We start from the raw sequence: 13,628 nt of genomic DNA on the forward strand, positions 1-13,628 counted from the left end.
TAATGCTGAATTTACGTGGAATGTTGTAGAAAAGCTTCAGATATCTGTGGCTTAAACAGATGATGACTGGAGGCAGTTTGAAGCAGAAAGGAAGTGATAATCAGTGAGCCGCGGCTGACGCATGTGCAGTGAAGACAGGGGGACCAATTTTTAGGGAGGACTGTTCAGTCTGCGACACTGGTCTGGGATTCTCACCTATCACAGAGAAGATGAAGTCGGTGGTTCCGGTCGGACCCACAGACCCGGTCTGGGATTCTCACCTAGCACAGAGAAGATGAAGCCGGTGGTTCCGGTCGGACCCACAGAACCGGTCTGGGATTCTCACCTAGCACAGAGAAGATGAAGCCGGTGGTTCCGGTCGGACCCACAGACCCGGTCTGGGATTCTCACCTAGCACAAAGAAGATGAAGTCGGTGGTTCCGGTCGGACCCAAAGAACCGGTCTGGGATTCTCACCTATCACAGAGAAGATGAAGTCGGTGGTTTTGGTCGGACCCACAGACCCGGTCTGGGATTCTCACCTAGCACAGAGAAGATGTCATCTGTGGTTCCGGTTGGACCCACAGAACCGGTCTGGGATTCTCACCTAGCACAGAGAAAATGTTGTCTGTGGTTCGGTCGGACCCACAGACCCGGTCTGGGATTCTCACCTATCACAGAGAAGATAAAGTCGGTGGTTCCGGTCGGACCCACAGACCCGGTCTGGGATTCTCACCTATCACAGAGAAGATGTCATCTGTGGTTCTGGTCGGACCCACAGAACCGGTCTGGGATTCTCACCTATCACAGAGAAGATGAAGTCGGTGGTTCCGGTCGGACCCGGTCTGGGATTCTCACCTATCACAGAGAAGACGTCGTCTGTGGTTCCGGTCGGACCCACAGAACCGGTCTGGGATTCTCACCTATCACAGAGAAGATGAAGTCGGTGGTTCCGGTCGGACCCACAGACCCGGTCTGGGATTCTCACCTAGCACAGAGAAGATGAAGCCGGTGGTTCCGGTCGGACCCACAGACCCAGTCTGGGATTCTCACCTAGCACAGAGAAGATGAAGCCGGTGGTTCCGGTCGGACCCACAGACCCGGTCTGGGATTCTCACCTAGCACAAAGAAGATGAAGTCGGTGGTTCCGGTCGGACCCAAAGAACCGGTCTGGGATTCTCACCTATCACAGAGAAGATGAAGTCGGTGGTTTTGGTCGGACCCACAGACCCGGTCTGGGATTCTCACCTAGCACAGAGAAGATGTCATCTGTGGTTCCGGTTGGACCCACAGAACCGGTCTGGGATTCTCACCTAGCACAGAGAAGATGTCATCTGTGGTTCCGGTTGGACCCACAGAACCGGTCTGGGATTCTCACCTATCACAGAGAAGATGTTGTCTGTGGTTCGGTCGGACCCACAGACCCGGTCTGGGATTCTCACCTATCACAGAGAAGATAAAGTCGGTGGTTCCGGTCGGACCCACAGACCCGGTCTGGGATTCTCACCTATCACAGAGAAGATGAAGTCGGTGGTTCCGGTCGGACCCACAGACCCGGTCTGGGATTCTCACCTAGCACAGAGAAGATGAAGCCGGTGGTTCCGGTCGGACCCACAGACCCGGTCTGGGATTCTCACCTAGCACAGAGAAGATGAAGCCGGTGGTTCCGGTCGGACCCACAGACCCGGTCTGGGATTCTCACCTAGCACAAAGAAGATGAAGTCGGTGGTTCCGGTCGGACCCACAGAACCGGTCTGGGATTCTCACCTAGCACAGAGAAGATGTCATCTGTGGTTCCGGTTGGACCCACAGAACCGGTCTGGGATTCTCACCTAGCACAGAGAAGATGTCATCTGTGGTTCCGGTTGGACCCACAGAACCGGTCTGGGATTCTCACCTATCACAGAGAAGATGTTGTCTGTGGTTCGGTCGGACCCACAGACCCGGTCTGGGATTCTCACCTATCACAGAGAAGATAAAGTCGGTGGTTCCGGTCGGACCCACAGACCCGGTCTGGGATTCTCACCTATCACAGAGAAGATGAAGTCGGTGGTTCCGGTCGGACCCACAGACCCGGTCTGGGATTCTCACCTAGCACAGAGAAGATGAAGCCGGTGGTTCCGGTCGGACCCACAGACCCAGTCTGGGATTCTCACCTAGCACAGAGAAGATGAAGCCGGTGGTTCCGGTCGGACCCACAGACCCGGTCTGGGATTCTCACCTAGCACAAAGAAGATGAAGTCGGTGGTTCCGGTCGGACCCAAAGAACCGGTCTGGGATTCTCACCTAGCACAGAGAAGATGTCATCTGTGGTTCCGGTTGGACCCACAGAACCGGTCTGGGATTCTCACCTAGCACAGAGAAGATGTCATCTGTGGTTCCGGTTGGACCCACAGAACCGGTCTGGGATTCTCACCTATCACAGAGAAGATGTTGTCTGTGGTTCGGTCGGACCCACAGACCCGGTCTGGGATTCTCACCTATCACAGAGAAGATAAAGTCGGTGGTTCCGGTCGGACCCACAGACCCGGTCTGGGATTCTCACCTATCACAGAGAAGATGTCATCTGTGGTTCTGGTCGGACCCACAGAACCGGTCTGGGATTCTCACCTATCACAGAGAAGATAAAGTCGGTGGTTCCGGTCAGACCCACAGACCCGGTCTGGGATTCTCACCTATCACAGAGAAGATGAAGTCGGTGGTTCCGGTCAGACCCACAGACCCGGTCTGGGATTCTCACCTATCACAGAGAAGATGAAGTCGGTGGTTCCGGTCGGACCCACAGACCCGGTCTGGGATTCTCACCTATCACAGAGAAGATGTCATCTGTGGTTCTGGTCGGACCCACAGAACCGGTCTGGGATTCTCACCTATCACAGAGAAGATAAAGTCGGTGGTTCCGGTCGGACCCACAGACCCGGTCTGGGATTCTCACCTATCACAGAGAAGATGTCATCTGTGGTTCTGGTCGGACCCACAGAACCGGTCTGGGATTCTCACCTATCACAGAGAAGATAAAGTCGGTGGTTCCGGTCAGACCCACAGACCCGGTCTGGGATTCTCACCTATCACAGAGAAGATGAAGTCGGTGGTTCCGGTCAGACCCACAGACCCGGTCTGGGATTCTCACCTATCACAGAGAAGATGAAGTCGGTGGTTCCGGTCGGACCCGGTCTGGGATTCTCACCTATCACAGAGAAGACGTCGTCTGTGGTTCCGGTCGGACCCACAGAACCGGTCTGGGATTCTCACCTAGCACAGAGAAGATGAAGTCGGTGGTTCCGGTCGGACCCACAGACCCGGTCTGGGATTCTCACCTATCACAGAGAAGATGAAGCCGGTGGTTCCGGTCGGACCCAAAGAACCGGTCTGGGATTCTCACCTAGCACAGAGAAGATGAAGTCTTTGGCCGTGTGGATCTCCAGAGCCCGCTGGTCGTCGTACTCCCGCTGGTCGTGCTTGCTGAACTCCTGGATGAGTCGGTTCAGGTCCTCCATGCGGGCAGCCGACCTGAAGTCGAGCTCCGGGCCGCCGAGGGACTGCGGTCTGCCGCCGACCGAGGTCGGGCTGTTCCCGAGGCTGCCCGCCGAGATAGCAGGAGCCGCCATCTTCCCTCCGCGGTCACGCACTGGTCCTCTGCTGCCGAGTGGAGCCGAACAGAGCCGAGACCGACCGAACACAAACGGCACCTTCCGAAGAAAGGATGGTTTTATTCACACGAATCACTGATATATCAAATCAAAATCAAATCAATTTTATTTATATAGCGCAAAATCACAACAACAGTTGCCCCAAGGCGCTTTTATATATATATATATATATATATATATATATATATATATATATATATATATATATAATTGATTTATTTATGCATATTTATGATGTTAAACTAGGTTATTATTCATTGCTATTATTATTATTATATTATTATTATTATTGTTATTATTGTTATTATTATTATTCGTGCGCATTGGATGTATTATAATGACTATTATTATGGGTTGCCGCGGACTTTACACCGACTGCCCTCTGGTGGCCAGACGAAAACATCGCCGAGCTCAATACAAATACATGTAATTTGGTCAATTTGCAAATGGGTCAGACTCGTCAATAATAATAATAATAATAATAATAATAATATATTGACAGCTTGGAGTCTTTTGTGATGGTTGTGGTCGAGGTTCTCTGATGGTGAAGCTGCCACTGAATATGTTTCAGACTTTATTTACATCATTTACAAAGAAATACAAACAGTATGACACTTTATGGTAAATCTGCATGGAGCAGACAGTTCTCAAACATTGAGTGACTGTGCAAGAAGGAGAAGAGTGAGGAAAGCCACCAAGACACCCAGACAACCCAGAAGAAGTTATAGGCTTATGTGGCTGTGATTGAATTGTGCACAGTCAAATTAACACAAGAACATGACGTCCCGCCCCAAACCGTATTTACACATGTCCAAACTTGCTCGTGAAAGTTTTCCAGCTAAAAACCCTGACAGATGACTGTATTCTCAGAGCTCTGCAGCTCTTAGCATCTTATTATAATACTAATAATAATGCATTATATTTATATAGCGATTTACACAGTGCTAAAAGACACTTTGCAGAACAGAGATAATAACAAAGAACAAAGCAACTTTATTATAGAAACATAAAAATGATAAACAAACAAGAATGTAAAATCAAACCTTCACTGTGCCTTATTGTCATGGAATCACTACTATGACCGCTCCAAGATGGCGGCCGCATTTCTTGCGCCCCAGCGACTAATGTCGTGTCTACTCTTTATAACGTCAATGCGCCAACCGTCATCGTGGCTCCGCCCCCTTACCGGCCCGGTGGCGTTTCAGCCTCTGGTTTCAGCTCACCCTGCTCAGAATGCAGCTCTCATTGGACCCACATCTCTGTTATTTTAGCATTGTGGGACAGCTCGCGTCCACAGCTTGAGCTCGCCGGACTACTTTCTCCGCCCTGCTCAGTGTGCCACTCTCGTTGGAGCGACAACACACAGAATGTGTCTCTTTGTCCCAGATTGATCTCTTTCAGTGCAGCTTCTTGTTATGACTTTAACACCATGTTAACACTCACGTTTTTCATCACCAACTGTAAATGGTAATCAAAACATTCCAATTGTATGATCTTTCTGAATCTGAACTCTTCCGCTTCGAACTCCATCGTGTCAGTGTTTACAATGCTCATAAACTTTAAGTTTCTTAAATATTTCTTATGGCCACTCTTAAAACTTAAGTTATCTTTATGATTTTATTACTGGTAAATTTTAGAATTAATTTAGATTAGATATACTCATTATCTCACAATTATCTGTGAACTACTTTTTGCGCAGGAATTCATCAGGCACGTCGGCCGCGGGCGTATTAACACAGAGTACCCAGAAACCGGACAGTTGTTCGTCCATAACGAGAGCGTCCACTTTTAGCTTGTCGTAAGCTAAGATAGTAGCGCTCGAGAGAGTGTGAGTTTGGCGTTTCAGCGGTTTGGTTTTCTTCCGGGTTTCAAACATGGCGTGGAGGAGCAGCTCAGCGTTAATACCGTTTGTATCGAGCGGAGGACGATGTGTCCGGAATCCCGTCGGTGGATGTCGGTGAGTTACAGTGAATCTACTTGAGTTAGAGACGGACTGATTGATTTTTATTCGTATAAAATATAAACGTGTAAAATAATACAGTATAAAATGTGATAAAAAAACATGGGTACATAAATATACACACAAAAAAAGCATAGGCCCAACTGGAAATCAAACACACATCAACATAACAAACAGACAAACGTGACCGTGAAACGGACCAACAAACAAAACACAAATGATTTAATAACAAATAAATTGACTGTTTTCAAGTTGGGACATCTTGAAAATAAAGTGTTTAACCCTGTTTTTAAATAAGGACTTTGAATCACAGACTCTGATTTGACTCGGTAAACTGCTAAAAAGCTTCGCACCGGTGAACATAAAACTGGAAGCACCAAAAGATTTAACCTGGGGAAGGACTCGAGACAAGTTGCTGGACCGTGTGTTCATACTATGTTGCTCAGCTGTGAAATTAAAAGAAGAGAACAGATAATGAGGAGATTGGTTATTTACAATGTTAAACATATGATTAAGTTTTAACTGTTAAACTCTAAGCTCCACTGGCAACATATTGACCTGTCTGAATCCAGCTGGGCCTATGTGGGTCCGAGGATGATCCCGGGCGGCGGATCTGTGCGAGTTAGACGCGGGCGGCGGATCTGTGCGAGTTAAGCCCCTTTCACACTGGAGCAAACGTAGAGCTGCGTATTGTGGTGGTGTTTCGTTTAAGTACACCCAAAATGTGTGCGTACGCAGCCTTTTCCATGTTCGTTGTGTTCGTATATTTCCTTGCGGCTGCTTCTGTTTGCTTTTTAATGTGCGCGCAGTCGCGTGTAGCTCTTGCTGCTATTTAAAACCTGCCGGCTCTGCAGAACAACATCACTGCACTTGGAAAACAGTGGACTGTATCAGGAGGGTTTAGTTGCTATTTTCTGCCTAGTTCACATTAGTTCGCGCACATGAAAAAAAAAACTGGCTGCCACTACGGTTCCTTTACGGAACCCGGGAGAGGTCACTTAAAATTATTTTTTTCTGGCCATGATAATTTGTGCACACGTTTTCCTTTAATTGAGCCCACAAATTAATAAAACTTGCTCTCAAATTAATAAAACGTGAGCACATTTTCCTGGCCGTGATAATTCATGCGCACATTTTCCTTTAACTGAGCCCTCGAGTTAATAAAATGTGTGCACATTTTTCTTTCGTTCAAAATGAACTCCATAATATGACCTAAATTGTCATCCTGACGACGGGGAGATGCTTCGCCCTCAGCATCCTTTTTAATGTGCTTAAACTCCAGATGATGCCATGCTGGGCAGCTGGAGTTCTCTATATGTCCTTGTGCGATCAAACATATGATGATACACTCTGACCAGATCCATTTCTAATGGGGAAATGTATCACACTGTCTGCTGGTGTGTTGGCTAATAGCCAACATTTATGTGTCAAGACAATATTGAGTGCACGTTTTACAAATTGTGACCACGTTTAAGTAGATTGTGCCCTTGATTTATTCAAACAATGCTTAAAACGTGTGCACAATATAATAAAACGTGCGCACAATATAATAAAACGTGCACATATTCTCTCCACTTTAAAACATTTTGCAATGACACTTCCAGGGCTCCGTAGTTCCTCGCTCTCTCTCCCCTCAAACTCTGTCATAATTGTGTTATAAACCAGTCACCATTTGTTCTATTATACATCTCTGTAGTTAATAAAGTAATCTTCACGGATGATTCGTTCGCGCGTGCACGTTAAAAAAAAAAACAAAAAACTGTGTGCCGCTGCTGCTGCTCTCCCCTCAAACTCTCCCCAGAGAGGAAGAGTCTGACACATCAGAGGAGGAGTTTTAAGGTTGATATAAGACTGACTTTTGGTTGTGCAAGTAACTTTTTGGTTACTAGTGTAGCAAAGCGGGCAAGTTAATCCCAATCATCAAAACAATTAGAAAACACAAAATAAGAATTTATTAACAATAAGATTTGTAGTTAAAAAGACAAATTTATAAATACTAATTTAAAACACTACAGTTCATAGCCATGAGGGCGCCTTTGCATCATGCAGCCCGGCAAATATCTGAAAGAGGAGCTTAACTTCGCGCTGTACATATCGAACCGTCCGCCACAGCAATCAACTGTAACTCGACACCGCCCCAGAGCGTCAATAGCGCCACAGACTCTCAGCAGCGCACCGCCAACGACAGACCACCCAGAGGTCTCTAAACAACAAAACCATTTCCTTAAACACTCAACACACCTCAACGAGCCTGCAACTGTGCCCGGCGCCTACCTGTCGTCACAGGAACATGGAAGTGAACATGTCCAAACACCTGTGGTCAATCTCCAGAAAGAAAAAGAGAAGAGCACACACTCCCTCTTTTACACAAACACTCCTCTGCCATAACCAGCTGCACTCAATCCACCAGCTGAACATCATTAAGGTCATCCATTCTGCTACAATCCACTCACACAAATTGAATCGTCGCCCCGACAAAGGAATAGCCCCCATTTCTTAACCTTATTCATGCCACCTACATTACATAGGGCCAGAAGGACCCACTTGCACTGCAGACCTTGGAAGATGATGAATATTAGAATGATGATCCGCAATAACCCTAGTCATCCACCAAAGTACAACTCCTTCACTAAGGGGGAGGGAAGATGCACTAGACTCCACTGGCAAAGATGGCACAACCACCATTGGATCTATTGGTGCACTTAACTGGGGGGAAGCAGGTAAACTCACACCCCCTCCACCTGAGGGGCAACCTCGGTCACCTCTTCCGCAACCTCCACCTGAGGAGCAGGCGGGGTCACCACTTCCCGCACAACTGAAGTAGACGCAGGGTCCTCAGACCCTGACACCAACCACCCACCATTATGCCACCACCTGTCCTCTAATGGCTCCGCCACAGGTGGAGAAAACGCCACAGAGGGCAGAGAATGGGCCACAACCTCATCAGAGGACCCAACCCCTACCACTGCCTTCAACAACGAGCAATGAACCTGCTTGGCTCTGGTTAAATCATCTTTAGGGGCGATTGTATAAACAGTCCCTTCTTCCTGTGGTGCCCTCAGGACATGATACATCACAGAGGACCACTGATCCTGGATCTTATGATGGTCCCGTACCCCAAAATCTCACAACCAGACCAACTGGCCCTCCTTCAGGGGAACATCACGGACACACTGATCATAATCCTTCTTACGCCACTCTGCAGCGGCCTTCAGCCAATCCCGGGCTCCATCAAAAGCCATCTGCAAGCAGGTCTGGTGCTCCTGGACCCACTCATGAACTCTTGGCTCCTGACCAAGCATCAACAAAAAAGGAGACTCACCAGTTGCGTGATGCGGTGTAGTGTTATAAGCATACAGAACCTGGGGCAAACGGGAACCTCAATGATGCTTTCAAGACACGGGCAGCGTGCGCAACAGATCATGAAGCGTTTTATTAAAACGTTCACACTGCTCATTCCCAGATGGATGGTATGGTGTAGTACGAGACTTTTCTATGCCATAAAAGCCACACAACTGCTGGATCAATACACTCTCAAAACTCCGTCCCTGATCAGAATGTATCCGAGCTGGAACCCCAAACCTCGAAAACCACTCCGTAACCAGAACTTGAGCTACCGTAGCAGCTCGCTGGTCACGGGTAGGGATTGCCCACGTGTACTTACTAAAGACGTCAGTCATTACCAAAACATCTTCCACTCCACCATGACTAGGCTTGAGAACAGTAAAATCAATAGCAAGAATCTCATTAGGCCGGGATGCCAACAGGTGTCCCATGGAGCCACGAGCCACTGGTTGGTTCACCTTGGCTACCTGACACCTCTCACATGCCTGGCACCAATCTGCCACTTCCGCAGACATCCCTGGCCAATAACACCACTGACATAAAAGCTCTTGGGTCCTCTCGACCCCTTGATGAGCATGTCCTTGATGAACATCAGTCAATACATCGGCTTTTAAAGTTGCAGGCAACACCAGCTGCAACACAGCCCCAGCTCCATTGGACTTAAACACCTGACAATACAAGACATTATCCCTCTCCACTAACCGGTCCCACTGCCGAAGCAGCACCCAGGCTGACTGCGACAGCTGGTGCACTCCTCCTTATCAGGACCCCTTTTACGTTCCCAAAACATCCAAACCTCCCGAATCACTGGATCAGCCCGCTGCAGTGCAGCCAGGTCAGATGGAAGATGGTGGGGCAAGACTGCAACCACAGCCTGACTAACATCCACCTTATTCCCCTGGCAAACCTGCTGCAGCGGCGCTGGAAGCTGGGCACCATTAACCATTACCTGGAAATCCTGCATCCCAGGAGAATGCAAACGAGAAAGGGCATCAGCGTTCTTATTGCTATAACATGAACGATTCTTAATCTCAAAATCAAATGAGGCCAACTGCGCTGCCCAACGTTGCTCAGTAGCACTGAGTTTTGCAGATGACAAATGATTCAATGGATTGTTGTCAGTGTACACAATACACTTATGGCCCAACAAGTACTCCCTGAACTTCTCAGTCATTGCCCACTTTAACGCCAAAAATTCCAACTTCATAGAGCTGTAATTTACCATGTTACGCTCGGTGGGGCATAACCCATGGCTCGCATAAGCAATTGGCCTAACTTTGCCACCCTGTTCCTGAGACAACACTGCTGGGAGGTGGATGCATAGCTAGCATCCACCTCCAAAATAAATGGAAGATTAAAATCAGCATATGCCAGCACAGGTGCGGAGGTGAGTTTAGCTTTTAGAGTCTCAAAGCTACAGCCACATTCCTCTGTCCAGTAACCCAAAACGGGCTGATCTACCCGACTGGGCTTCACCCCAGCCGACTCTGCTACCAACTTATGTAGGGGTGCTGCCAACCTTGCAAAGCCACCTACAAACTGGCGGTAGTAGCTGCCAAAGCCCAGAAAAGAGTGTAGTTCTGAGAGTATGACCGGAGGGGCCAATGAGCAACCACTTCCACCTTGCCAGGGTCAGTAGCAACACCCTTATGAGAGATGACATGCCCCAGGTAATGCACTTCCTGCTGAAAAAAGGGCATAATTTTTGAGTTTCACCTTTAACCCCTCGTGGTGCAAACGCTCCAGCACCACCCTCAACCTATCCAGTTGTTGCTCAATAGTAGAGGAAAAAAACCACGTCATCCAAATACATCAATAAGGACAGACACTGCTGATCACCAAAAATCTTCTGCATCAGTCTCTGAAAAGTACCAGGAGCATTGCAAAGCCCAAACAGGGCTGTACGCTTAGCTTTTTCACTAGGAGCACAGGTGCTCCTAAATGAAAAAATTTAGGAGCACAGATAAAAATTTAGGAGCACTGTGAAATTTCTTGATACAATTTTATTGTTAACGCAAAGACACATACTGTACAGAGAGTACCTTTTCCACACACATGCACATTTTATATGATTCTATTGTTGTATTTATTTCATTGTTTTTACTTCCTTTTCTATCGTTATTTACATCGTCACATTACTTTTTAGACATAATAAGCCGTCATTTCATTCAGCCTTGTTACTTAAATTTAGAAATAGAAATTATATAAAAACATTTGTTATAGAAATACTGTAGGCTATACTATAAATAATATATCATTACTTGTGTGATACAATTCATCATATAAAGCAAGAAATGACTGGATGACTGGATACAAAGGTTGAACTTTTGAAACTGCAATACACAAAAAGGCCACAAGATGGAGACAGTTGTCTATCTCACTACAAGTAACATCAAGGATTTCTTTTATTACCAATTTGTGTTGCTAATCAACTTAGAGAATGACTCTCAATTTAAAGTAAAATGTTAGTTATGTGAAATTATGCCAGGACTTGGGAAAATACATTTTAGACAGGGACGCCGTATGAAAAGCTCACAGCTCGCTTTACTTAGTAAAAAAAAAAAAATCCGCAGGCCAGTAGGCCATCAGGCCAGCGGGCAAATGCCCGGTGTGCAATACTATCAGTCCAGCGGTGATCAGGTATGAACATTTTCTCACTTTTCTCTTGTGTGTAAACACTCTCAAAGTTCAAACCTGAGTAGAAAAATAAGACCAACCTGTTTTCAGGCCCAAACATTTGTTTGAGAAATAAAAATAGAACGTTTTCCTATAAATAATTATGATGGCTTTTAGAACTAATGAATTTAATTTTAACGATCAACGTACGAGGTTGGACACATAAGAAATTATTAATAGTGACTGACCAGTATTTCACAGTTCCTCTGATCGCGCCTCTTTGTCCTGGCGCCGCTGCGCTGTCACGTCTTTTTCCACTGAGTCACACCTCGCTGCAGGTGTCTTTTTCTGAGTGAAGAACACAGTTATGGGTAGTTGTTGGCGCTCTTTTTTCTCCTGAGTGAGAAGGTTCTTATAAACAGACACGCAGAACAAAATGCACGTGCTCTTCCTTCGTGGTGTCGCGACCGGCTGCTTGATGAGGCCGCAGAACACAATGCACTGTTAAAAAAAAAAAAAAAAAAAAAAAAAAAAAAAGCATGCAAAATTGGACTAAAAAAAATCCGCGAAACAGCGAGGCCGCGAAAGGTGAACCGCGTTATAGCGAGGGAGCACTGTATATATTTTAGGAGCAAAATGCGAATGAAAGGGTTGAAATACATTCTCGCACACATGCGCCCGTTTTATTTTTTTTCCTCGCACAATCAAATTTTAGGCGCAATATGCGAGCAAAACGCTCACACTGTACAGCCCTGCCAAAGGGCATCCGGTTCCACTCAAACAGACCAAAAGGTGTGCAAAAGGCCATCTTGTGACAATCAGCCTCCGCCACAGGAACCTGATTAGACCCACTCGCCCCAGTGAGGGCATCCAAGGACTCATCATTCCGAGGCAAAGGGAAGGCATCCTTCCTAGTTTTTCCATTCAAGAGCCTGTAGTCAACACACATATACAAACTGCCATCCTTTTTCTTAACCAGCACAATAGGAGAGGCATAAGGACTGCAACTCTCCCTAATGACTTGTCCTCCAAGCAGCTGATTGATGTGATCTTTGACAACCTCATACTCAGATGGCTGAATACTGCGGTACCGCTGTCGCACTGGAACATCATCCAGGAGCGGAATCTCATGCGATATTAGGTCAGTATAACCCAGGTCCCCATCTTGGGCTGAAAAGACAGAACTAAACTGACCCAACAATGCTCTCACTTTACCTTGTACTTCCAGAGGTAAGTGACCCAACTCCAGGGCTGCAATCTGATCCTGCATTGATGGAGAAACGGACTGCGAGGCCACTACCGCCTCCACCGGGGGCACCTCAGCAACCCCTGCAGGCAGACTCACAACCCGCACTTCCTCTAAAGTGCCAATCATAGCTCAGGGACATAGCCACACATCTTCTGATCCCACATTCACCACCGGAATGTAGGCTATAACCCATTACACCTGCACCAATGCAGGAGATGCCAACAGTCCCGCAGGCAAGCCAGACTCCACAGGCTCAAACAGGGCCGCCCCACCAGAATACTGCTCTGAGCATGTAGCCTTAACAAACTTCATTACACCACCCAGAATCTGACAAGCCTCTCCCCCATGAACCTTAACCTTCCCTGCTCCTTGATCCACAATACCACTAGCCTTGTGGCACTTCTGAAACACCTGCGTGACATACTCAGGAGCCTCCGCCACCGCTGGCAAATCAAACAGGGAAATCACATACTGCCCAAAAAGTTACCCATAACACCTGCGGATGACATTCATTCCCAGGACCCCAGAAGCCTGCAGAGACACACCAGGCACATCTTTAACAACCAGAATGCCACATGCTGGCAACAGCTTACCACAAAGCTCCCCATCCAACTCCAAATAGCAAAGGTAAGGGATGGCTAAGCCATAAACCGCTTTAAGCTGTAGCCAATGACACAATTTCAGCCACCCCAAACTCCCTGGCTCTAGCTGCTGACGAAAAAGAGACTCTGGAATAGTTGACACCATAGATCCTGTATCTATCAGACAAGGGATCCCAACTCCCCCCATACTCACCATTAAATGAGGACATGGTGACACAAGCTTGGACA

The 13,628-nt window shown here is 47.2% G+C and overlaps 2 protein-coding genes across 2 annotated transcripts in view; one reads left to right on the plus strand and one right to left on the minus strand.

Annotated features, from left to right (window-relative positions):
- The window catches only part of LOC117509339 (protein MB21D2), a 59,353-nt gene extending 55,739 nt beyond the window's left edge, over positions 1 to 3,614 (minus strand). The window contains exon 1 of the mRNA XM_034168999.1: positions 3,361 to 3,614. Coding sequence (XP_034024890.1) covers positions 3,361 to 3,586 — 226 coding nt within the window. The 5' untranslated portion in view covers positions 3,587 to 3,614. The remainder of the gene's footprint in view (positions 1 to 3,360) is intronic.
- Positions 3,615 to 5,431: 1,817 nt separating this feature from the next.
- Positions 5,432 to 13,628, plus strand: part of LOC117509340 (presenilins-associated rhomboid-like protein, mitochondrial) — a 32,737-nt gene continuing 24,540 nt past the window's right edge. The window contains 1 exon segment of the mRNA XM_034169000.1: positions 5,432 to 5,585. Within this exon segment, the coding sequence (XP_034024891.1) occupies positions 5,503 to 5,585 (83 nt within the window). The 5' untranslated portion in view covers positions 5,432 to 5,502.

This window comes from Thalassophryne amazonica, chromosome 4 (assembly GCF_902500255.1).
Source record: "Thalassophryne amazonica chromosome 4, fThaAma1.1, whole genome shotgun sequence".
Classification (NCBI taxonomy): Eukaryota; Metazoa; Chordata; class Actinopteri; order Batrachoidiformes; family Batrachoididae; genus Thalassophryne; species Thalassophryne amazonica.